Source organism: Amblyraja radiata, chromosome 6 (assembly GCF_010909765.2).
Source record: "Amblyraja radiata isolate CabotCenter1 chromosome 6, sAmbRad1.1.pri, whole genome shotgun sequence".
Lineage (NCBI taxonomy): Eukaryota > Metazoa > Chordata > Chondrichthyes > Rajiformes > Rajidae > Amblyraja > Amblyraja radiata.
In genome coordinates this window covers 7258484-7285480 of record NC_045961.1, presented here as the reverse complement: position 1 = coordinate 7285480, position 26997 = coordinate 7258484, and the positions used below count along the sequence as shown (strand labels likewise).

The 26997-nt window shown below is 45.9% G+C and overlaps 1 protein-coding gene across 1 annotated transcript in view; it reads left to right on the top strand.

Annotated features, from left to right (window-relative positions):
- The window catches only part of uvrag (UV radiation resistance associated), a 270572-nt gene extending 244793 nt beyond the window's left edge, over positions 1 to 25779 (top strand). The window contains exons 12-13 of the mRNA XM_033022153.1: positions 7817 to 7908; positions 18081 to 25779. Of these exons, the coding sequence (XP_032878044.1) occupies positions 7817 to 7908; positions 18081 to 18762 (774 nt within the window). The 3' untranslated portion in view covers positions 18763 to 25779. The remainder of the gene's footprint in view (positions 1 to 7816; positions 7909 to 18080) is intronic.
- The last annotated feature ends 1218 nt before the right edge of the window (positions 25780 to 26997 follow it).

Genomic DNA, 26997 nt, shown 5'->3' with positions numbered 1-26997 from the left:
GAGCACACACGGGCACTGGCAGAAAGGAAAAATTCAACTGAGTAATTGGAATCCAAAATTAAATCAAGCTACCATAAGTACAAACCGAGGCCCGGAAAAACAATGTGGACAAGTGTTCCCTTCTGGTTCAGTTTCTACTTAGATTTATATACCTTGTGCAAGTTGCGCTATTTTTATTGTGCTTGGGCTCAAATACTTTCTTAAGTTATTTGAATTACAAAATTCAACCTGTTTTAAACAGCAGCTCTTGTATAATTTAGTTTAGAGATACAGCATGGCAACTGGCCCTTTGGCCCACCGAGTCCACGCCGACCAGCGATCCCAGTATATAACACACTCCTACACGCCAGGGAACAATCTTTTTTACAATCCTTACCGAAGCCAATGAACCCACAAACATGTGTGTCTTTGGAATGTGGGAGGAGGCCAGAGCACCCGGAGAAATCACAAATGTACAAACAGGAAAACGTAGAAAACTCCCATAGAACAAACTTGTTATTGTGGTTCTAAAGGGCATCCCTGAGGATTTGAAATGGACTTTCAGTCAGTATGTAGTTTATCGCAGAGCCTCTTGCAGTATTATATTCAAATAGGCAGTAATATGTGGATACTATAGAATATAGAATAGTATAGCACAGAAGCAGGCCCTTCTGCCCACAATATCTGTGCCAAACATAATGCCAATTTAAACTGCACCTGATCCATATTCCTTCATCCCCTGCATATCCATATGCCTATCTAAAAGCGTCTTCAATGCCCTTATCATATCTGCCCCTCCACCCCAAGCAGTGCTTCCAGGTACCCACCACCATCTGTGTAATAAAAACTACTTGCCCCGCAGTCCTCCTTTGATCTTTGCCCCTTATCTCAGAACTATGCCCTCTAGTCTTTGACAATTCCACCCTGGGGGAAGAAAGGTTCCAACTGCCTCCCCTATCTGTGCCTCCATCATTTTATATACTTCTATCATGTCTCCACTCAGCCTTTGATGCTCCAAAGAAAACAATCTAAGTCTGTCCAACTTCTCCTTATAGCTTCCCTTGAATCCTGGCAGTATTCTGATAAATCTCGTCTACACCCTTTCCAGAGCCTCCACATTTTTCCTGGAACGGGGCGACCAGAACTGCACACAATATTCCAAATTCCCATAAAGGTTTGAATCAAAAAGATTCTGCAGCAATCTGCTCTTCAGTTTATCGGATGCGCTCAGCACCGGCCCAAATGACACGATTGAGGAGCATCCTTCCCCTTCATTACGGCACAGCGCCAGAGACCCCCAGTTCCATCCTGACCTTGGTGCTGTCTGTGTGGAGTCTGCAAGTTCTCCCAGTGACCACTTGGCTTTCAATAGACAATGGGTGCAGGAGTAGGCTATTCGGCCCTTCGAGCCAGCACCGCCATTCAATGTGATCATGGCTGATCATCCCCATCAGTTCCTGCCTTCTCCCCATATCCCCTGACACCGCTATCTTTAAGAGCCCTGTCTAGCTCTCTCTTGAAAGTATCCAGAGAACCGGCCTCCACTGCCCTCTGAGGCAGAGAATTCCACAGACTCACAACTCTGTGTGAAAAAGTGTTTCCTCTGGATGCTCTGGTTTCCTCCCATATCCCATAGATTGAACTCTGTAAATTGTCCCCAGTGTGTAGGGAGTGGACGTAACGGTGGGATAGCATAGAACTAGTGTGAAGGGGTGATGGATAGTCGGCACGGTCTCGGTGGGCCGAGCACTGTCTCCATGCTGTATCTCTGAACCTCTAATGGGTCTCCTAATTCTAAGAGGAGTTTGCAAAACTAATACACTCTGTTAAATGTATTCAGAAAATTGAATGCAACAGATCATTCCTTTGTGAGTAGCTCCTGCCAGCTCTGCTTTGAGTCTGTAAGTGGAATTCACAACTTTGCCAGAAATAAGTTGTAAATTAAATAGACATTGTGCACAGGGAGTAGAAACAAGATGCTGGTTGACACAAAAGGACACAAAGTGCTGGAGTAACTGTGCGTTTCAGGTCAGGACCCTTTCTTCAGATCTTCAGAAAACAGTCTGAAGAATGATTCTGACCTGAAATGTCACCTATCCATCTTCTCCAGAGATGCTGCCTGACCTGCTGAGTTAAGCCCCTGTCCCACTTTCCTGAGTTACTCACGAATTCTCCCGAGTTTTCCCCTTGATTCAAACTCAGAGATGCCAGTGTAGGTACTCAGGGCTATTTCCTTTACTCGTGGACATTTTTCAACATGCTGAAAAAACGTCCCGATTTACCTGATGCCCCGAGTACCTACGGCTGGCATTACGAGCCGCTATGAAATATCTACGGACTCGCTACGGACATTCTACGAATTTGAATCAAGGGGAAAACTCGGGAGAATTTGTGAGTAACTCGGGAAAGTGGGACAGGGGCTTTAGTCCTGCACTGTATGTCCCCTTCTGCCCACATGTAGTTTGTAATGGCATTTTATGGCCTAAATAATGCTTCATTTTGAAACTTGCCGAGCAGGGATATATTTATTGCCCATTCTGGCCGCTCTGTGCTGGTGGGCTACTGTCTTCTGGAGATGGTATTCCCAAAGTGAAGTGGGGAACGCCGGGATTGTGAACTGGTAATGATGGAGTGGAGCGATTATCTGTTTACTTGTTTTTGGAAGAAGCTATTGAATTCACAACTTGTATGAGGTGAGAAAAATGAACTTTGTAGGGAGTGGGATAACATGGAATTAGTGTGAACGGCTGATCGAAGGTCAGCATAGCATTGACGGGCTGAATGGCCTGTTTTCACACTGTATCTCTAAATACAATACAATACAATACCGTTTATTTGTCATTTGAACCCCACATGAATTTCAAAAGAAATTTGGTTTCTGCAGTCATACAAGAAAAGAACCAAGACACACACCAACACAATTTACACAAACATCCATCACAGTGAATCTCCTCCTCACTGTGATGGAAGGCAAAGTCTTGTCTCTCCCCTGCTCTCCATTCCTCTCCCGAAGTCAAAGTCAAAGCCAAAGCACAAAGCCCCCGGCGGGCGCTAGCAAGTCCCAAGGCCACTTAAAGCCGCGCCGGGCGATGTAAGGCCCTGCTCCGGGTACGTATGTCGGAGCCCCCGGCGGGCGCTAGCAAGTCCGCGGCCATTTAAAGCCGCGCCGGGCGATGTAAGGCCCCGCTCCAGGTCACTCTCAACCCCGCAATTCGGGCGGGAGAAGTCGCCGTTGCCGGTGCCCCGCAAAGCAGTCTCCCACCAGTGACCCGCGAGCTCCCGGTGTCACCATCCACCGGAGTCGGGTCGTAGCAGCGCGCCACCGCAGCTCTCCCTCGCTCCGCAGCTCCGCCGGCTCCGTGACTTGAGCCCCCAGGTTGTTCCAGCTGGAGAGCGCTCCACGATGCTAGGTCCCAACGGCAATAGAGACCCGACAGGGAAAAGGTCGGGTCCCCGTACAGGGAAGAGATCTAAAAGTTTCCCCCACCCACACATACACAGTCAAAAACCCACCACAAACTATACACTCAACAGGACAATAAAATAAAAAAAAGACAGACGGACTGCAGAAGGCTGCTGCGACGTCGGTCGCGCCGCCAACCCTTACACATAGTTAAAAACAAATGGGAGATGAGATTGAGAGAACGGTGAGAATATAGTACCTACAGTATGGGAAGAGGCCCTTCGGCCCACAAGTGGGGCCCAGTCACCCAGCTCACATAAAGTATGATCTTAAACTATATTCTGGTTTGGAGCCTTGTACAGTACTAGTAATGTCAACTTTCAATGACGGGGATGAAAAAAAGTCCTTGATAACAAGCTACTTTCACTGAGGCAGCATGAAGTCAGTGGTGGGGAGGCTGGACTGTACGAAGGACTGGATTACATCCATAACTGTACAATTGTAGATAGACACAAAATGCTGGAGTAACTCGTCAGGACAGACAGCATCTCTGGATCGAAGGAATGGGAGACATTTTGAGTCGAGACCCTTCTTTAGACTTCAGAGGCTGAAGAAGGCTCTCGACCCGAAGCATCAGCCATTCCTTCTATTCAGTTAAGCTGTCTGTCCCGCTGAGTTACTTCAACATTTTGTGTCTATCTTCAGTGGAAACCAGCATCTGCAGTCCCTTCCTACACACATCTGTACAGTTGTAGTCGGTATGGTTGACACCATTTTGTCTGCGTCTGAGAGGATTTGTGACTTTGTATGAAAAGCAGTCGTTAAGTATTGAGTAAGCAATTGGTACAATTTAAAACTCTGTTCCAAACCCAACGATTATGACCCCACCTGTTCCCTTCAAGGTCGCACTAGCCACAGTGCTTGGCCTTCTTTCAGCAATGAATCCAGGCATGTCAATAAACAAAGCCAGAGACACCAGGAACTGCAGATGCTAGAATCTTGAGCAAAGAACTCAGCTGGTCTGGGGCAATGGACGGACGACATTTTGGGTCGGCATCCTTCATCACCCATCTATCCATTCCCTCCACGGAGGCCGCCTGACCCACTGAGTACTTCCAGCACTTTGTGTTGTGTGCAATAAATAAAGCCATCCTACTGAAGTAGATTTTATACTATCATCACAGCTTATGTTTGTAATTATTTGGCCCGGTTGCAGATGTTTGGCTGCTTTAACTAACCTGGCACAGAAATTCTGAAAACGGTGTAACATGTGTTGTTTGATATTTTTTTCTATTACCTAATGGATAACTTGAAGACTTTACTCTGAAAGCATCCACTTGACTTTCTTGCCAAAAGGTTTGAGTTATTTTAGTTTAAAATAACTCCAATACAATAGCAGCTCAATAATATTGCCTCTGGGAGCCATAAGTAAAGCACATTACAAGGAGAGAGAAGTTATTAGAAGAGGCAATATTTCTTGTCTGAATAGTTAAGGAAGTTATAAACTATACATTAGTACATTAAGGACTGTAAGTAAGGGGAAGAGCAGCATAGGCGGGTCAAAGCACAACACGAGGTGCACCTGCAACTTGATTCCAACCACTGATATTGGTCAAAACAGTGGCCAAGGTTACAAATGGCAGCCAAGACTGTTTAAGTTTAGTTTAGTTCTGAGATACAGTGCGGAAACAGGCCCTTCGGCCCATCATGTCCATGCCGACTGGCGATCCCCACACATTAACACTGTCCTAAGGACAATTTACAATTATACCAAGCCAATTAGTCTACAAACCAGTACGACTGTGGAGTGTGGGAGGAAATTGGAGATCCTGGAGAAACCCCAGGTCATGAGGAGAATGTACAGGCAGCACCTGTAGTCAGGATAGAACCTGTGTCTCTGGCGCTGCAAGGCAGTAACTCTACCGCTGCGCCCAATGCTTAATTGTTATGTGTTTTTAATTGTCATATGTTCCGACGCTGAATTCGTATTTGCTACAGCTTAACAGACCCGTAAACGCAAGAACGCACAGATAATAATCAAACATACAACAAATTAATAAACGCAATGCTAGATAATCATAATGGCGCAAAACCAAAGTCCACCGTGCAACGAGTGGCCAAGTCCAGAGAAGATCTCAGTTTCTGAGATGAGTATTCAAGAGCCTGACGGTTGCCAGGAGACAGCTGGAAAATGGTGGTCACGGTTTATAGTTTGCTTCGCCATCTATCCGATGCTAGAATAAAAATGAGAGCGTGGCCCGCATGGTATGTGGATCTTTGATATTGACTGCCTTATTGAGGCAGAGCCCCCTAAATCCCTTTGACGATGGGGGAAGTGAAGTGGATATCTGTGATGGACCAGGGAATGTCTACTCTCTGTAATCTTCGTTCCTGGGTGCTTCCAAGTAGAATCATGGAACTGTGTCTTTGGTTGCACTTGCTCCATGAAGCTCTTGCAGTTGCAGTTAGGCAATCTTAAAAGGCTTGACAGCGTCAAGGTTCATCGCAAGAGTAAATATCAGACTTAAAAAGTGTCAGTGAACCGTGGAGTTTACAACAGCTGTCTCTAAGCTTGCTCTCAGAGGTAGGCTTAAGAAGCTCTTTAAAGAGGAGAGTAGAAGGTAGATGGTGAAGTTGAGGGAGGGCCTTGAATTTGACAGCTGAAGGCACAGCTGTTAGTAATAGGTTAGGTTTTCCACTTGCTTTCATTTGATGTCTCTTTCTGTCTTCTCAGCCGTCCCATGCTGTGAATATAGAAATATTCTCCTGCATTAACACTCGGCTGCCTTGCTGATATCGCCTTGTTGTTTGTGCTCACATTGGTGTCCAGTTTATTTTGTTTTGCAAGTTAGAACAGTTAAAAGGAAGCCTTCAATGTGGAGTCACAGAGCTATGCCGTACGGAAACGGGGCCTTCATCCCTACTTGTGCATGTCAACCAAGTTGGCATATTGCCATCCCCCAGCATTTTGCCTCTTTTTGTAAACCAGCTTCTGCAGTTCCTTGTTTCCACTTCTTGCTGACTGACGTTGAGGGCTAGGTTGTTGTTCCGACACCTTGACGCAAGGTTCCAATTTATTTCCTGTGCTCCGTCCCATTGTTATTGTTGATCCGGCCATAAACAGTGGTGACATCGGCGTGCTTGAAGATCAGGTAGACACCGTGCTTGGCCACACTGTTGTGGGTGACGGGGGGGTACGCGGACTGGGCACGCAACCCTGAGGAGCACCAGTGTTGCGGATCAGGGTGGAGGGAACGTTATGGCCAATTCTAACCGACTTAAGGTCTGCCGGTCAGGCAGTCCAGAGCCAGTTACAGATGGTCAAATCTGAGTGGAAGTTTACAGAAGTGTGCTTGGGCCTTAGAGGCCAACAGCATGGAAACGGGACTTCGGCCCAACTCACCATAATTGACCAACGTGTCCCATCTACACGTCCCACTTCAATGCATTTGGCCCATATCCCTCCAAACCAGTCCTATCCACGTCGCTGTCTAATTGCTTCTTAAACGCCTCCACGAACTCATCAGGCAGCTCATTCCATACGCCCACCACCCTTTGCGTGGAGCTTCCTCTGACCTTTTTATACCATCTGGCACAATGGTTGCATTACTGTTACATTGGAGACTTTTGGATTATCTTTAATTTAATTTAACATTATCTTGCACTAAACGTTATTCCCTTCATCCTGTGTTTGTACACTAGTCAGCTGGATTGTAATCATGTATAGTCTTTTTGCAACAAAGCAGCTTTTCACTGTACCTTAGTGCAGGTTTATAATAATAAACTAAAACTCAATTAAACTAGCCCCTTGTAAAACTAAAACAGTTGGACTTGAAGTGAAGATACACACAAAGTGCTGGAGTAACAGCGGGTCAGGCATCATCTCTGGAGAAAAGGAAGAGGTGACGTTTCAGGTCAATTGCTTCTTCAGTCTAGTGGTTAAAAGTGGAAGCTGTCTTCAGGCCACAGTTTAAGAATAAGGGGTAAGCCATTTAGAACGGAGACGAGGAAACACTTTTTCTCACAGAGAGTTGTGAGTCTGTGGAATTCTCTGCCTCAGAGGGCAGTGGAGGCTGGTTCTCTTGATACTTTCAAGAGAGAGCTAGATAGGGCTCTTAAAGATAGCGGAGTCAGGGGATATGGGGAGAAGGCAGGAACGGGGTACTGATTGGGGATGATCAGCCATGATCACATTGAATGGCGGTGCTGGCTCGATGGGCCAAATGACCTACTCCTGCACCTATTGTCTATTGTCTCAGATGAAAACGTTACCTATTCCTTTTCTCCAGAGATGCTGTCTTTGGTAGTGTATAGATGTAAAACCTGTTATTATTGCACCCTGTAAAATTCTCTTATTTGACAAAAGCTAATTCTGTGCAGTGTCTGAAAATATTAACTGTAAGGAAACATGAAACCTTTTGTTTGTATTTGTAGCTGAGATACCAGCATGGCATGTCCACGCCAGATCTCCGACAGACACTACCTAACCTGAAAAGCTTCATGGAGCAAGGGCTAATGGTGAGATGGTATGTATCCAGCCTCTGTATTTTATTCTGTTGGATCCGCTTCGAGCTGATCTTGGAATCAGATTGGCGTCTGTAACATAAAACGCTGTGTGAAACGAAGCGAAAAATTGGAGAATCAGTAAATGATCATTCCGTCAATGTGCCAAACACACAGTGCTGGAGTAACTCAGCGGGTCAGGCAACATCTCTGGAGCTCATGGATAGGCTATGTTTTGGGTCATGACTCTTCTTCACACTGTGTCGGGAAAAAATGCAGATGCTGGTTTTTTAATCGAAGGTAGACACAAAATGCTGGAGTAACTCAGAGGGACAGGCAGCATCTCTGGAGAGAAGGATTGGGTGATGTTTCGGGTCGAGACCCTTCTTCAGTTTTGAAGAAGTTGATATTTGTTGGGAGGAGAATGCTTTAAAAGAGAGGCAGGGACAGGACAAAGTCTGGCAATGGATACAAGTGAGAAGGCTGCAGAAACAATTAACTGCAGATGCCGGTTTATAAAAAAAGACACATTGCTGGAGTAACTCGGAGGGTCAGGCAGCATTTCTGGAGAACATAGATCGGCGACATTTTGGGTTGGGACCTTTCTGAAAAGTGGTTTGATTGGCAAAGCGACAAAGGCTAGAATAGAAAAGAAGACAAAGGTGTCAAATAAGGAGAGAAGATGATCAACCTCGATAACATGGACCGGTGACTTTCAGGTCGGGACCAGGGATGCTGCCTAACCCGCTGAGTTACTCCAGCACTTTGTGTCTTTAGTAAACCAACATCTGCAGTTCCTTGTTTCAACTTTTTCACGGTTTCAAGGTCAGTTTATTGTCGCATGTACCAGTTAAGGTACGGTGAAATTTGAGTTACCATACAGCCATACTAAGTGAAAAGCAACAAGAATCACAACCACATAAAAGTTAACATTGCAGTGGATTTCACATTCCTCACTGTGATGGAAGGCAATAAAGTTCAATCTTCTTCCTCTTATTCTCCCACGTTCGGGGCAGTCAATCCATCCGCTGTCGGGGCGATCGAAGCCCCTGTCGGGGTGATCGAAACTCCAGCGTCGGGGTGGTTGAACCTCTCCGCAGCATGGAGCTCCCGAGCCAGCTTCTTTTTACCAGAGACCGCAGGCTTCACGATGTTAAAGTCCACAGGGCCCGCGGTTGGAGCTTCGATCCCCAGCAAAGGGTTCGCAAGCTCCGTGATGTTAAAGTCCCGCGGCTTGGAGCGCTGTCGGTCTCCAGGAAAGGCTGCCAACTCCACAATGTTAGGCCGCAGTGCGGATGGAGATACGACATGGGAAAAAATCGCATCTTCGTCGAGGTAAGAGATTGAAAAAAAAGTTTCCCCCAACCCCTCACGTAAAACAAACCAAGGAACACTAAAACATTTTTTAACACAGACTAAAAATAACAAAAAGAAGAAAGGACAGACAGACAGACATGTTGGCGAGGCAGCTCCACTAAAAATCTCCTCAAGAGATGCTTATTTTGAAGAAGTTTTCCTCCCAGTTTTAAGAAGGGTCCTGACCCGAAATGTCACCTATTGATGTTCACCTCTGATGCTACCTAACCCGCTGAGTTCTCCAGCACTTTGTTGCTTCTATTTTACACATTCAGGTGCTCTTTAAATTTTTCATTTTCCCCTTATCTTCTCTTTCTCCCTCTCCGCCTTCGCCCATAACCTTTGACGCCCTTATTAATCAAGAAAATGCAAATCTCCACTTAAAAAAATACCCAGTGACTTGGCCTCCACAGCTGCCTGTGGCAATGAATTCCACAGATTCACCACCCTCTGGCTAAGGTAGCTCTTTCCATAGCATTTCCAGGAACCCCAGTTCCTCTGTGTCTGAGACCAGGACAAGAAACTAACCAACTTTTCCCTCATTCTTTGCTTCCCGTGTCCACATATCTGCTGTCTTCTCTGAGGATATGTTAATCTTTTACTAACAACATACAAATGACAACAGAGCATACTTTTGTGCAGACCACATTATTAAGTGCACAATACATCATTCTAATAATGCATTCCCCACTGTGTCAGCCTCTTCTATAAATATTTGTTTAAATAGGTAGAAGCAGCACCAGATGCAGGTTTGAAAACTATATGACACGGTGTCAAAAGCCTTGCCTTGATGTGGCACTTTATCACATATCTCAAACCGTTTACATACCTTCTACAACTTTGAAGTTCTTTGACTGTTCTGGAGGCAAATTCATTGGCCACTTGGTGCCCGTAATCAGACCTTGCTGTGCACAATTAGAGAAAAAAAGCTTCCTGCTCAGTTACATAAGCCTGGCAGAATGTCTACAGAGCCTTTCACAACTTAAGAACATTGCAAAACACTTAAAGCTAAAGTACTTGTTGAATCAATGTTACCGCTTTAATGTGGAAAATGCTGCAGCGATTTGTGGAAATCAGGATAATAATGACCAGATAATTGGTTTGAGTAATGCGAATAGAGTGGTAAATCTGCTTTACAATTTGCCCTGGGATTAGTTGTGCTCATCTGAAAGAATAATGAACATGGAACTGATTTCACAGCTCATCAAAAGCTGGTACTCCTTTCCCTGCAATGTTCGGCACTAAACACTCAAGTCAAAAGGGAAAAGAATTACAGATGCTGGTTTACACCAAAAATAGGCACAAAATGCTGGGCTAAGCGGGACAGGCAGCATCTCTGGATAGAAGGGTCTCGACCCAAAAGGTCACCCATTCCTTCTATCCAGAGATGCTGCCCGTCCCACTGAGTGACTCCAGCATTTTATGTCTAAGTCAGAGTGGGAGTTAAAAACAGCAAAATACAAATTGCTGGAGGAACTCGGCAGGGCAGTCAGCATCTGCGGAGGGAGGCGACTTTTTGGGTCGGGGCCTTTCTTCGGACCGACTGGAATATGGGAGAGAGAGAGCTGGAAAAGAGAGGTGGGGGTGGGACAAAGCTTGGCGAGTGATGGGTGGATACATTTCAGGGGGGGTTTGATTGGCAGATGGGTGGAGATGGTGACAAAGGCTAGAGGTGAAAAGGTGACAAAAGGGCGTCAGGTAAGGAAAGAGGTACGGCGGTAGAGTTACTGCTTTACAGTGTCAGAGACCAGGGTTCGATCCTGACTACAGGTGCTGTCCATATTGAGTTTGTACGTTCTCCCTGTGACTGCGTGGGTTTTCTCCTGGTGCTCCGGTTTCCTTCAACGACATATAGGTTTGTAGGTTGATAGGCTTTGGTAAAATTGTAAATTATCCCCAGTGTGTAGGATAATGCTCGTGTACAGTGTGATCACTGCTCGGTGGGCCGAAGGGCCGATTTCCACACTGTATCTCTAAAGTCTAAGGAGGAGGAATAAAATGTAAAGCAGTGTGACTCGGTGATGGGCGTTAAGGAGGGGATCGAAGAAGGGACGGTGGTGAAGTGTGATCGGGACGGGGAAGGGGTGGGACTCAAACACCTAGCCTCATGTGCTAGTCTATGCAGAGCTCACTGTGGAAACATTTCCTCTATACATTTACCTGTTCTTGCTCAGTGTAAACTCAATTTCCATAAAAAGAGTTGCGTCTTTTGAACTTGGACTTTAGAAACATAGAAACATAGAAAATAGGTGCAGGAGGAGGCCATTCGGCCCTTCGAGCCAGCACCGCCATTCATTGTGATCATGGCTGATCGTCCCCTATCAATAACCTACTCCCTACAATATACCTACAATATGCCTACTCCCCATATCCCTTGACTCCACTAGCCCCTAGAGCTCTATCTAACTCTCTCTTAAATCCATCCAGTGATTTGGCCTCCACTGCCCTCTGTGGCAGGGAATTCCACAAATTCACAACTCTCTGGGAGAAAAAGTTTTTTCTCACCTCGGTCTTAAATGACCTCCCCTTTATTCTAAGACTGTGGCCCCTGGTTCTGGACTCGCCCAACATTGGGAACATTTTTCCTGCATCTAGCTTGTCCAGTCCTTTTATAATTTTATATGTTTCTATAAGATAACCCCTCATCCTTCTAAACTCCAGTGAATCTTTCCTCATATGACAGTCCCGCCATCCCAGGGATCAATCTCGTGAACCTACGCTGCACTGCCTCAATCACAAGGATGTCCTTCCTCAAATTAGGAGACCAAAACTGTACACAATACTCCAGATGTGGTCTCACCAGAGCTCTATACAACTGCAGAAGAACCTCTTTACTCCTATACTGAAATCCTCTTGTTATGAAGGCCAACATTCCATTAGCTTTCTTCACTGCCTGCTGTACCTGCAAGCCAACTTTCAGTGACCTGTGTACAAGGACGCCCAGGTCTCGCTGTACCTCACCCGTACCTAACCGAACCCCATTGAGATAATAATCTGCCCCCTTGTTTTTGCTGCCAAAGTGGATAACCTCACATTTATCCACATTATACTGCATCTGCCACGTATCTGCCCACTCACTCAACCTTTCCAGATCACCCTGCAACCTCCTACCATCCTCTTCACAGTTCACACTGCCACCCAGCTTTGTGTCTTCCGCAAACATGCTAGTGTTGCTCCTAATTCCCTCTTCCAAATCATTAATATATATGGTAAACAGTTGCGGCCCCAACACTGAGCCTTGCGGCACTCCACTCGCCACTGCCTGCCATTCTGAAAAGGACCCGTTCACTCCTACTCTTTGCTTCCGGTCTGCCAACCAATGTTCTATCCATGTCAACACCCTACCCCCAATACCATGTGCTCTAATTTTAGTCACCAGTCTCCCGTGCGGGACCTTATCAAAGGCTTTCTGAAAGTCTAGATACACTACATCCACTGGCTCCCCTTCATCCATTTTACTTGTCACATCCTCAAAAAATGTGCGTACAGCTCTGCATCGTTAAGCCGCTTCCTAATCATTGCTGAAGAAAGACACAAGATGCTAGAGAAACTCAGTGGATTAGGCAACCACTCCGGAGAACATAGATAGGTGGCGTTCTGGGTCAAAACCCTTCTTCAGGGTTCTTCATCATTCTGAAGAAGGGTTTCGACCTGATACATAATCTATTCATGTTCTCCATGGATGCTGCATGACCTGCTGAGTTACTTCAGCATTTTGTGTCTCTTTTTGGTAATAACTAGCATCTGCAGTCCCTTGTTTCTCCCCAATCATTAATATTTGTGAACAGCAAGGCTAAAACAATTAATTTTGCATAGGTTTCTCACAGATAGGAACAATAGGCACCTTCCTACAATATAGACATATTCTGCTTTCGATTAACTCAAGCTGTAAATTGTAGTTTTAACTGTAGGATTAATAAATCTTAATTAATCCAACTTGAGCATGTTGCTTGGGTTTATCTCTAAAGTGCCTTTCAATCCCATTACATCGGTAAGTTTTTCCTTTGAGACCTGATTTGAATTTTGAGACAAGATAATATTTGTGTTTATTGCTTCCATTACTTAAGTAACATTGAGGTAGGCCACGGTGGAGGATTGGCCTATATTGGTCAAATAACTGTATTAGGTCAGATACCATAAAGGTTTGACATAAATGGCCAATGTAATAATGTAGTCCCCTTATTGTGTGATTGCAGAGAGCGGAGCAGATCACCTGGATGAGAGGACTTTAGTTATGGGGGGAGGTTACTTATAGGTGGGGCTTGTTTCCCTTTGAGTCATGTGTAGAAGGAACTACAGATGCTGGTTTAAACCAAAGATAGACACAAAAAAGCTGGAATAACTCAGCAGGACAGGCAGCATTTCTGGAGAGAAGGAATGGGTGATGTTTTGGATCTGAAGGAGGGACTCGACCCGAAACGTCACCCATTGCTTCTCTCCAGAAATGCTGCCTTGTCCCGCTGAGTTACAGCTGATAGTCATATAGTCATGCTGCATGGAAACAGGCCTTTCGACCCAACTTGCCCACACCGACCAACATGCCCCATCTACACTCGTCCCACCTGCCCATAACACTCTAAGCTTATCTTATCCACATACATGAAAAAGGTTGAGAGCAATACGGAGCAAACACAGGCAAGTGGGACTTGCTTAGATGTTGCAACTTGGTCAGTATGGACAAGTTGGGCCAAAGGGCCTGGTTCCATGCTGTATGACTGCAAGTTGTGCCGCTCTATGTGAAGATGCTTTCTTCCCCCCCCCCATCCTTTCAATAGATTTTAACCCATTGTGTCAATGCTATAGACTTTCTTGTTATTCTCTCAAAGTAAGACTGATGTGACTTCATCTGATTCTGGTTAACTTGTGATTTATGGGAAGACATTTGATCAGTTAGAAGTATTGATTTTGGTTTGTCCAGTCTGTGTGTGGGTGGTTTATATATTTATATTAAAAATGAGGTTTTGTGTCATAATTTTGAGGAGTGATGAAGACAACTGAACAAGAAACTAAAACAACACAGTCTCTGTCAGACCCCGTTTCCAAAGATTATGTGAACATAAATGATGCCAAATATTTGAGTAAAGACCTTATGAGCCAGCATGGTTCAATTTTATGTGGAGTCCTTGTTTTAAACATATCCATTGGAAGAGAAAACCGTTCCCCAAGTATATAAAAAAATATCAATTGAAAATTACTGCCACTAGTCAAATAGCATTATTTGAAGAATCATTGTAGGACAAGCTCAAAGTGTTAAGAACATCAAGACTTCAGATGCTGGAAACATAAAGTGCTGGAGCAACACAGCAGGCCAGGCAGCATCAATGGAGAGTATGGACAGATAACATTTTGGGCCAGGACCCCCTTCACACTTTTTCTCGGACATTGGGAGGAGCCGAGATCTTGGCTAAGAGTGAGCTTTGGTTCATAATCTGAATGCTTGCGGTTTGGTGAAGCCAGCCAGCTCCAGTTACACACAGTACCTGCCTTCACATATGGTCTGAAGAAGGATCCCGACCCGAAACGTCACCCATCCTTTTCACTCTAGAGGTTTTGCATGACCCGCTGAGTTACTCCAGCACTTTGTGCTTATTATTGGTATAAACCAGCATCTGCAATTCTTTGTTTCTGCCTTCACATGAGGTTTCCTCCCAGTGCACCAGTTTCCTCCCACAGACGTGTGGGTTTGTGTGTTAATAGCCCTCTGTAAATTGTTCCAAATATGTTGGGAAAGTAGGATAATGGTCGACATGGACTCGGTTGGCCAAAGGGTCCGTTTCCATGCTGTATTTGTAGACAATAGGTGCAGGAGTAGGCCATTTGGCCCTTCAAGCCAGCACCGTCATTCAATGTGATCATGGCTGATCATCCCCAATCAGTAATCCGTTCCTGCCTTCTCCCCTTATCCCCATATCTTTAAGAGCCCTATCTAGCTCTCTCTTGAAAGTATCCAGAGAACCGGCCTCCAATTCTCTGAGGCAGAGAATTCCACAGACTCACAACTCTGTGTGAAAAAGTGTTTCCTCGTCTCCATTCTAAATGGCTTACCCCTTATTCTTAAAGTGTGGCCTCTGGTTCTGGAATCCCCCAACATCAGGAACATGCTTCCTGCCTCTAGCGTGTCCAAACCCTTAATAACCTAATATGTTTCAATAAGATATCCTCTCATCCTTCTAAACTCCAGAGTATACAACCCCAGCCGCTCCATTCTCTCAGCATATGACAGTCCCACCATCCCGGGAATTAACCTTGTAAACCTAGGCTGCACTCCCTCAATAGCAAGAATGTCCTTCCTAAACGTGTAAGGAATGGATGAGAAAGTGTGATGACATAGAGCTAGTGTTGAACAGCTAGTTGATGATCAGCATGGACTCGATAAAGCCACAGGACCTGTTTCCATGCTGAATCAAATGTTATACAAAATGAACTTGAGGTTCGAATGCAATGCTTTACTTTGGAATGGAATACTTTGTCACAGTGAAATTCTTTGCTTGCCCACCCAAGGTATGCAAACAGTCGCCACATACACGGCTCAGACAGTCACAAAGTACCCCCCGCCGGCTCCTCCGTTGTTCTCCCCCTCCCCTCCCCCCTTAATGCAACTCCAAGTCAATGTTGGCAGAAACAAGGAACTGCAGATGTTGGTTATCAATGATAGGCACAAAGTGCTGGAGTAACTCAGCATGTCAGGCAGCATCTGTGGAGAAAAGGAATAGGTGACGTTTAGGGTCGGAACACTTCTTCAGACTTAGTTGTCTGGAGAGTCCAAAGAATGATTCCCACCCAAAACGTCACTTATTCCTTTTCTCCAGAGTTGCAGCCTGACCCACTGAGTTACTCCTGCATTTTATGTGTGTAAATCTTCAGTATAAGCCAGCATCTGCAGTTCCTTCCTGCAATATTACTTACTAGGCTTTGTCCTGCCCTTCCTCTCCTCCAGCCCTCCCGCCCCCACCACAATCTAAAGAACGTCCCCGACCTGACACATCACCTATCTATGTTCTCCAGAGGGGAGCTGACCTGCTGAGTTACTCCAGCATTTTGTGGATTCTGGGTCACTGCTTACACAGAAGACTTTTATTAACCTTATTTCCTTACACTTTGTGGTCATCCAGAAAATTAAAAGGTATTATTACATTGAAAGAAGAGGATTACAATGTTGCCAAAAATAATAACTCTAAAGTTTGTAAGGGATTTTTTTTTGAACATATAATCCTTGGGGATCATACTAGAATCTAGGGAAGGCAAAGAACAAAACAAAAGGCTTTATTATCCCAGAAGAAGCACTTAAGATACTCGGATGTAAGTCATTAGAGCCAGTAGTTTGGCGGCTTGTACTCGATTAATTTCTCTAAGATTCTTATTTTCATGTTTATTTACTACATAGAAAGCAGCTATTCTTGCCATCAATTCTGTGCAGCTCTGGAAACGTTCCAATTAGTCTCATTCCCCCAGCTATTTTCCCTGTAGTCCTGGTCTCTCTCATGTGTCCTCTTTAACTTTCAAATGAATGTGTTACAGTGAACAGTAACAGCATAAGAACAGGTCTTTCGGCCCGCAGCATCCATTGTCAATGCTGAGCATTTCAATCTATTTGAGTTATTTCAGTTTAGTTTGTTGGCACGTGTACCGACCGATGTACAGTGGAAAAGCTTTTGTTGCGTGCTATCCAATCGGCAGAAAGACAAGACATGATTACAAACGAGCCATACTGTGTACAGGGAATAACTTTTAGTGAAGCCAGCAAAGTCTGATCAAGGGTAGTCCGAAGGTCACCGCTGCTCTCTGGTTGTGGTAGGATCATTCTGTTGCCTGATAACAGCTGGGAAGAAACTGTCCCTGAATCTGGAGGTGTGCTTTTTCACACTTCTCTACGTTTTGCCTGATGGGAGAGAGGGGTCCAGGGTGCGACATGAGGCCAAGATAAGCTAATCTCATCTGCATGCATATGATCCATATCCCTCCATTCCCTGCATGCTCCTATCTAAAAGCCTCTTAAATGCCACTATCGCATCTGTACCACCATCCCTGGCACCCAGCACCCTCTTAAATATATTGCCCTGCACCCCTCCTTTAAACTTTTTCCCTCTCACCTGAAAGCTGTGCTCTCCAGTCTTGATATTTTCCCTGGAGGGGAAAAAAGGTTCTGACTGTCCACCCTATCTATGCCATCTATTTTGATAAAAAATATAAGTTCATAAGTTGTAGGAGCAGAATTTGGCCTTTCGGCCCATCAAGTCTACTCTGCCATTCAATCATGGCTGATCTATCTTTCCCTCTCATCCCCATTCTCCTGCCTTCGCCCTATGACCCCTGACACCCTGAAAATATGAACTTGTGGCTGTAGGATCGTGTAACTGGCATTCCATTGTACAACTTGCATATAAGGATTATATAGTCTGAAGAAGGGTTTTGAACCAAAACGTCACCAGAGATGCTGCCGGCCCACTGAGTTACTCCAGCATTTTGTGTCTATCTAAAGCCCCTGTCCCAACGTACGAGGTAATTCAAGAGTTCTCCCGAGTTTAAAAATAAATCGGATTCGTGGTAAGCACGCATAATGCACTTACCAGGTACGTTGAAGCTCGGGACGTCTCTTAGCGGCTCGTAACGCTAAAGGCAGGTACCCAGGAAACGCGGTAAACTCGTGAAGATTTTTCAACATTGTGAAAAATGTCCACGACAGCCCCGGGTACCCACGAGCAGCCATTACTGTAATTCTCTGAGTTGGAATCAGGGGAAACTCGGGAGAACTCTTGAATTACCTCGTACAGTGGGACAGGGGCTTAAGGATTATATAGCTTGCATTGCAAGTTAACTGGTGTTTTTATTTTCCCGCCAGTGACCGGCCCCTATCCAGTGCCATTCCTGTACCGCGGAGACAAACAACCGCTACGACTGCTGGTTCAGAGACGCACGCCCAGTGCGGTGGCATCCCTTCTCCGGAGAGAGGGTGGAGGCAGTCTCGTTGGAGCTCGGAGGAAGACCTGCCGCCAAGCTACAATGTCGCGGTGAACCTGGAGGAGCCCCCCAAGGGCAGCCGCAAAGCGCGCACCACCTTGACGCTGGAAGTGCCCGATGAAGCCTTCAAAGAGGACCTGGCGGAGTGCAACAGCCTCGGCAACGGAGCGCACAGCGGTGAGAACGGGGTGGTGTGCGGCGCGGCCCAGCCGCCAGCAGTCGGGGCTGAGCCCTCCTCTGAGGTAAACGGGGTGACTTTGCCCGCGGGCGGCTCCAGCAGCCCGCATTCGTGCGACTACGCGCCGCCCGCGGGGGGCGGGGGCGTCTTCTGCTCTGTGGAGCGGGCCGAGGAGATCATGGGTCTGGAAGCCACCGGCTTCAGTTCGGACGAGCAGCTGGAAGGATTCTGCATTCCCATCGAGCACGCCGTGGCGGTGGAAAGCGATGACCAGGTTCTGGGGGAGCTGGATGCCGAGGGCTTCGAGGAATTCTCCCGCCGGATCTGCGCACTGAACGAGAACGTCTCGAGTTTCCGGAGGCATCGCAAAAGTTCTGAAAAATGAAGCTCTCCGGCCAAGAGCCGTGAACCAAAAACAGGAGACCAAGTTGCACTTCTCTTTTGTGGTGATTTGATGGCGGATGTGAGATTCTGGGTGTTGCGTTTCTAACAGAGAGACAGAGCAAACAAAGAATCAGTACCTGGAAGACCAAGAGGCGGGGGGGCACAGCAAATTCATCCAGACCCATGGCTTTTACGGAGTGACTTCATGCTACCCATGGCTGCATGTTTGTGTCTACCAGCCTTTGTGTGCCAGTAATCTTGTAAAGCTGCCTAACCTTTTCAATCAAGCCGGAGCCAGTCTGTAGGTCACCCCTTTCCCAGTGAAGTCAGGGAACGAGAGGGGCAGAATCGCTGAAGGGAATGAGATCTGCCCAACTGCCCTGCTCAATGCTAAATACATCAAGAAGCTGTCAAGAAATGACCACCTGCTGCGTTTGCCAAGCAGATTATGTGCAATGGTACCGAGCAGAATTGCTTTGAAACTTCTGAGCCCCTTAAACCTTCTCGGGCGGAAACTTTCTACGGCCTTCCGATGGGGTTCTGCAGAATAATATATGCTTCTGGTTTTTCTTTTGTCCTTTGCAAAATGAACTGAGGGAAAGGTGATTGGAAAATATAATTTTTTTTTTTTTTTAAATCAGCCATTTGGCCATTTGGTCAAAACCACTTTGAGAACCATTACTCTGAGCATCAAGGAAATATAGTTTCAACTCGCCAAATATTGCTTGCCTCCAATTGCCTATCTTTTGGCTACACGTCGTGCAGTCTCAGGTATTGTTGCGCCATTTTGATAGTTGTCTGAACCGCTGCCCTTCAAGGGATGCTTAGAAACTGAATACAGGGAAAGTCCATGAAATGCTCTTCACAGCCCAGAACATGAAGGCTGTGGACTTGTGCGTGCGTGTGTGTGTGTGCGTGCGTGTGTGTGTGATATTCACTCGTTTGCTGGTTTAATTACTGTGAGCTTTTTTTTTCCCCCCCATCTCCTTCTGTCGTTTCTGCCCAGCTAAAAGTTAATGTAAACCTCTGAGATATTTTGTTTAAAGGAGTTTTTTTTTGTTTGTAGGTCGGCATTTTTTTCTCCAAATACAGTGGGTACTCCCACCCGGTAGATGGACACAAGACGCTGGGGTAACAGCGCGGCAGGCAGCATAGAAGGAATGGGAGACCCGTCTTGACCCGAAACATCACCCATTCCTCCTGTATAGAGATGCCACCTGTCCCGCTGAGTTCCCCAGCATTTTGTGTTGATCTTCCCACCTGGCCTTGGGTCCAATACTGCCTCTTTGCTTTCCTCTGCACTCAGGTGATACCAAGTTCAATACTGAGTGGGTTTTTTTGCAGATAGAAGCCATTTATTTCCATAAGTCTCCCTCACAATTGTTTTCTCAAAAAAATTGTAATTAAAATATAATTGACATTGCCCAGTGAGATTTGACCTGCAGAGTATGTCGTACCAGCTGAACTTGAGATGCACTGGAGTAAATTTGCTAATATAACAAGGACATTCTTTCCTCAAGATTAATGGCTCCTGTTACTTCATGCAATAACTTTAATCAATCTTTATTTCCCCTCTCCCTCCCCTCCCCCCCCTCCCTAACCTTACTTTAAAACATAACGAAAACTTAGTTCCCGAGGATGAAATTGGTAAAAAAATGAGTAGAGTATTTTGTTACTCATATGTTTGACTCAACTTGGAAATTGAATTTAAAGTATTAACTAACTGTGCAATCTATGAACTTTCATCTCGTCCTCATTTAGGGGGGAGTCTGCCAATATTTTTTTCTGCCTGCACTGCCTTCATCCCATGTTCTGTTCAGCAAAGTACAGTCAAAGTCCTTTGTCCTTTGTTTTAAAAAAATAAATAAAAGAAATATGTTTTGGTTCTGCGCAGGGTTTGTGGCTGCAGGTAAGGGAGTGCGTTCTACCTGCGAGCAAGTACATGCATGATCTCTTGAGTTTGCAATTCCATTTACCTCTCACGCAGTACAGCACCGAGCCCAACACTTCGCAAGAACGTTGATTTGAAGCTGTCAGGCCGTTGAAGAGAAAGTTGGTGATCTTTGCTTTAAAAGTATTGGTATTCGAATGCAGTCATTTCTTCCCAGTCCCCTAACTCCGTATCATGATCATCGGCTGTGTGGATGACGTTTAAACCCGTTTCCTCGTCCTTTGTGAAGGTTGCTTGCCCTGTACCTTGGTGCTCAAGTCATCATTTGTGATGAAATACTCGTTGATTGGGAACCGAGCCCCAACAGCCTTGTGCACACGTGGAATATGTCCGTCTGCATCCTGCTGCTGTGGACCGACCGTCACGGCACTAAGTCAGTTCCATGTTCCCATCTTTGGATGGAAACGTGGCCATCTAAACTGGAGGCATAGCCCTGTGTGACACAAAACACAACCAAGCCCAATGAAAGATTACTATTTAATCAAGCAACTCAAGTGACAGAAGCAGAGTGTTGGCTTTGCAGTTTTTGTGTCTTTTTTTCTACCAACACTCAAATTTAAGTGTGTCTGACCCTCGACCGGCCTTCGTCTGTCAACTTCAATGTTTTCCCATGAAGCGGATGCTTCTCCAGTGTGTGGCTCGGTGCACGGGATCGGGCTGGGCAGAAGCCAGACTGGTGCTGAAATGGGTGTTCAAACATAATCCATCCATCCTGTATCTTAAGGCTGCATTTGAGCACATTGAATCCAATGCAGAAACAACGACCACTTTCACCAAACCTGTGCTACCTGTGCCCCTATAAAGAACCAAAGCCCACCTTTCTCTTCAGATCCTTACATCCTGTATGTAAAAAATAATGTCCAGGTTACTTACTCCCTCAAAACGTCCTGCAATTTGTTTTAGTGTTGCTGCATCTCACTGTTATGGCCAACACAAGATGAAGAGTGAATAGACTTTTAAAAATTGAAGAGGGTTTGTCAGCAATTGTACTGAGGAAATATAACCTAGGCACTGATATGCTGTGCATCGTTTGAATAGACTCTGCTGCCTCATGTGAGAAGTCTCTGGCCTATGTTGGCTGCCTTCTGATCATTGCAGGCCCCTACACAGTGGAGCTGATGCACCCATCAGGAATCTTGGGATTTGAGATAACCTCGATCATGTTCTGAAGATCTGGTATCGTGGCTTGTGATGTCCGTCGCTGCCTCCTTACCGTTTACTGGGGATCTGACACCCGAATGCGGAGTCCCAAGGTTATTCATTGATTGCTTAGTTGGACGTTGGAGAAGACCCATGCGTTAGAACGCTGTGCTCAGATTCTGACAGGCCCGTGCTGCTTTTGTCTTTAGGGCCTTATTGAAAGATAGTTTCCATTATTGACCCACGATGCAGACGCACAAACACCATTCGACAATGTTTCTCATGTTGGCTCGGAGGAGTAACGAAGGTGTGGAGCGCAACCTTGTCCTATCCAGTTGACAGTGAGGCTGGGCTTCTGGCACAAGATCAGGTGGTCTTCAGAAGTGCTCAGCACAAAAACACTTCCTTTCCTCGCACTTCTCCCTTGTTCTCACTCTTTAAATTTGTCATTCACCCCTCTTTGCACTGGTCTACTGTAAATAACGAGGGCTAAATTGGACAAATTAGATAAAAGATGGGTAATGAGATGTCACGTGTGTCACCAGATTTTATTTTTAAAAAGGCCACAAAATGCTGGAGTAAACCAGCGGGTCAGGCAGCGTCTCTGGACAACATGGATAGGTGACGTTTCTGTAAGGTGGACCTGATACACACGACCAAGAATAGTGAACTGCCATTTTGCCTTGGGATTTGAGATTACCCAGGTCAAGTTCTGAAGATTTCGTATTACGGTTCATGCCATCTTCTTGCGGGACCCTTTAAAAAAACCTGGCACAAGAAGGGTCCCGACCCGAAATGCCACCAATCCATTTTCTCCAGGACGCTGCCTGACCAACTGAGTTACTCCAGCACTTTGTGTAAATTTTGTGTAAACCAGTGTCTGCAGTTCCTTGTTTCACCAAATGTAATTTAAAAGAAGACTGAGGTAAATAATGTGTGTGAGATCTCGCACTGGACACGCTACACCCCCATATTGTTTCTTTGGGTGATGTTATTCACTCCTGCACTGTGTCCTTCCTTGTTTGCATCAGTTCTGGGGTTAAACTGGCTCTAACTGATCAGAGATATTAAACTCTCTGGTTGCAAATACATCAGGGAATTTTAGATGATAAATCATGAAGTCCAGTTTTTACTGCCGCGCCAAAGATTTATCTCTAGTGAGTTGTCTTCAAACGTCTTGCACAAACAGCATCATGTCTCAGTCTTTCATGTTCTGTGCAAGGACTGGGCTGGCAGTGTCGATCTCACACACAGTAGGATGGTCTGGTTAGTCTTATCCTGCTGGTGTATTAACCAGCCACGCCATGGATTATTCCCCAACCAGCCGTGCATTGTTGGCACTCGGCTCCAGACTGTAAGTTGAGCCGGCCCTCAGGAAGCAATAGCCAGCTTGGCCGCTGAACAGCTGAAGGATGAGAGCGTTTGGTTTACCATGAGGCTTCCTTCAATGGCAAAAATGACACAAGAACAATAAGCAGCACGACTCGCTCTCTTTGGAGGATTCGGCACACCAGAGAAACTCGTTCTTCGCACAGATGTCATCACAAAAAAACAGGTGGTGTGTGGGAGGTGTTGCACTATCAGCTGTGCTACACTATCATCCTTGGGCTCCAGCTTCAATCCACCTCTCTGCTGTGTGAAGTCAGGACATCCCCAGCATCAACGGGTCAGAGACATAGCATCATGTATCCCTCTACCAACACAGATTAATCATGGACACTTATTAATAGGAGCCTGCTGTGGACAAATTGGCTACTTCAGTGCAGTATGCTTCCCATTTAATCTGTAGTGCACTGATTGCAATGTGCTTCAGGACATCGATTGTTCAATTACTTTTGTAGTTATCTTTCCTGCCTTTTTCATCCGTCACTTTGTGCTTAGATTGAACAGCCATCTGTTTTTACAGTGCAGGTCATGTCCTGTGGAGGTCGAGCCTCCCGCTCTTTAGAAGTTCCTTCTGCAGTATCTTGAGCAGGTTTCCAGCAGCTTGACATTGTGAACAGTCCTCTGACTCCCAGTCAAGCCAACCCCTTGTCTTCGGGGATCAGCAGGCTATTAGTGGACACAACGTGCTGGAGTACCTCAGCGGGTCAGGCAGCATCTCTGGAGAACATGGACAGGTGACGTTTCATCGACCCACCCCACTGGTAACTGGACACCTCCATCCCCACCAAACAATGCCGTTCCAACCCAAAACGTCACCTATCCATCTTCTCCACAGATGCTGCCAGACTCGCTGAGTTTCTCCAGCTCTCTGTGTGTCCTTCTTTTTGTAAACTGGCATCTGCAGATCATTGTATGTCCACTGCGCCATTAGTATTTCCTCTCGTTGGTAAGGTTGCACCCGGGTGAGTTCACTAGATAAATGCAGAGTAGCTGGATAATTAGGTTAACACAGACTGCCCTTGATTACCAGTGGGACGGGTTATAGAATAATGGGAGCAGAATTCACAGAGCTAGCTAGCTTGCTGGTGGTGGGTTTGTGAGAATGATTTGGGTGGTGCAGTGTAATTGGTCACTGCAGGGGAACATTAAACTTCTCTCCTGCTTGACTGTGTTGTATGTCCCCAGTTGCAACAGCTGGCAGCTCCAGCATCAGTGGTGACTATTGCTTGCCAGTGATCCTGCCTCACTAATTGCCAGTCTCCTGGACCTGACATCTCTAACATGGGGGCAGTGCAGGGTGCTAGGATGCATTCTGGGAGACTTTGTCTCATGAACTTCAACCCCGCACACCCCACTGGTCACTTGACACTCCCTTCCCCACCGGGCAATGCCCTTCCACAGCCCAATCAAAACAAAAACCCTTGCACGCTTTCTCTTACCTAAAGCCACTTCACCTTGACTCCACACTCATCTGCAACAAGTCACTGAAGCCTCTCTGAGGCATCTCCAGAGTTTAAGTTTGGATACTTGTGCAATAACTGTTTTGACACTTTGGTGACTAACTAACGTCCCACCCACCATGAGATTGCTTTCATTTCATCTTGTGCACAGAATTCATTTTTTTTGCTTTGAAATTGTTGCACTGCACTCTTCTCCCACTCCTATCCCCGCATCACTAAACCCCAAGCGCTGTTTTAACCTGAGACACTTCCTTGGGTGGGTGTGGGATGGGGCAGGAGCCCAGTCTTGTATCCAGCAGCTGTGCTACCAGAGGTCCCCTTCGATGCTCGACCTGCCACCTAAACCTTTTCCTGAAGTAGTCGCGATCCATGCAGGAACTTACTCTCGCCAATCTAAGGATCAGTTAGCTGTAGCCTTCACTGTTTTATGACAGTGAGAGTGGGAATGTGATGGGGAGGGGTTTTGGAATGGACAGCAGTGTTGAAACTCCATAGATACTGGGGTCATTGCAGACACAGAGCTGGGAGACACAACTGCTCGCTTGCCTTTCCATAAGGAGAAATGTGGCAGGCTCATGACATGCTGCCTCAGTTTTATTCTTAAATTGTGCCGCCCTGCTGTGAATCCTTGCCCCCAAGCATAGGTCACCCCCGTAATTACGCAGTCTCTTCAGTGATGATGATGATGATGTGTTGATTTGAATCTTCTGCAGACCCGATGTTGCCAGTTTGCCCCAGAAAGGCAGAGCCAAAGGCCATGGAACGATATCCAAACTGCTACAGTTTGGCCCCTAGTTTCTCCATTCAATTCCAGTGGCATCAAGTTTGCCAGAATCACTGCTGAACCATTTGTAGTTAAAAGCGCCCTTCCCCTCCCCCCCTCTCACTTTGGTAAATAAAACCCTTTTTTAAGGTCTCTATTTATTAAAAGAAAAATATGCAGTGTTTATTTAACTAGTTACTCCTGCAAGCGGTAAAAGGCTAATCATTTGCAACTTGTACTCACATTCTTGCTAATGATTCAAGTGTCAATGAAAATTATCTTGGTAAGCAAAATGGAATAAAATATTGTTTTACCATATCTTGTGTGGTTCCTCACTTTGTGAAAATAAATTATTTTAATCAGTCTCGTAGCGTGGATGCTGCTGGAGAGACTGATGTTTTACAACTGGTTTGCTCTGGACAGTGACTAATTTGCTGAGGGATTTTGGAGAGCAGTCAAGCCCACAAAATTGGACTGGGTTCACACACAAGCCCAGCTTCGTAAAGACGGTAGGAATGCCTTCAATGAAGTTTACAAATCTCTGCCACAAAGAGTGTATGTGTGTTCTCAGTTATGGATTGAATAGAGAGGATGTGGAGAGTATGTTTCCACTAGTGGGAGAGTCTAGGACTAGAGGGCACAGACTCAGAATTAAAGGACGTTCCATCACTTATGACCTTATTGCCCACGGCCAAGATCATGGCAGGTAAATGTTTGGACACTCGTGGGCTCTTGAGATTGGGCAGGAAGAGGGGAGAAGATCAGCCTTGGCTTAGAATCATACAGCATGGTCCAAGGACCCATGACCCAACTTGTCCATGCCAGCTATGATGCCCAATCTAAGCTAGTCCCTACTTGCCTGGGTTTGACCCATATCCCTCCAAACCTTTCCATCCAATGAACCCGTACAGAAGATGGACACAAAGTACTGGAGTAAACTCAGCAGGTCAGGCAGCCTCTCTGGGGGAAAAAGAATAGGTGACGTTCTGGTTGGAACCTGCCTTCAGACCAAAGATGACAATAAACAATAGGTGCAGGAGCAGGCCGTTCGGCCCTTCGAGCCAGCACCGCCATTCAATGTGATCATGGCTGATCATCCCCAATCAGTACCCCGTTCCTGCCTTCTCCCCATTTTCGCTGCCTGGCCCACTGAGTTACTCCAGAACCTTGTGTAAAAAAAAAACAGCATCTGCAGTTCCTTCCAACACAAGAGGATTGAAGTTGCACACTATGGAGGGAAGGATGTAGGCTGAAGAGCTTTGGGGGGGTGGGGGGAGAGGGGTGCAAGTGGAGAAATGGCAGATAGAGTTTAATCAGACAAGTGTGAGGGGGGGGGGGGGGGGGGGGGGGAGGTCAGGCAGTCATGATGCAGCTTTACAGGACTTTTGTCAGGAGTATAATGTGCAGTTCTGGTCATCCCATTACAGGAAGGATGTTTAGGCTTTGGAAGTGTTTGGAGGAAGATTGCCAGAATGATGCTTGGATCATAGAACCAGAAACATAGACAATAGGTGCAGGAGTAGGCCATTTGGCCCT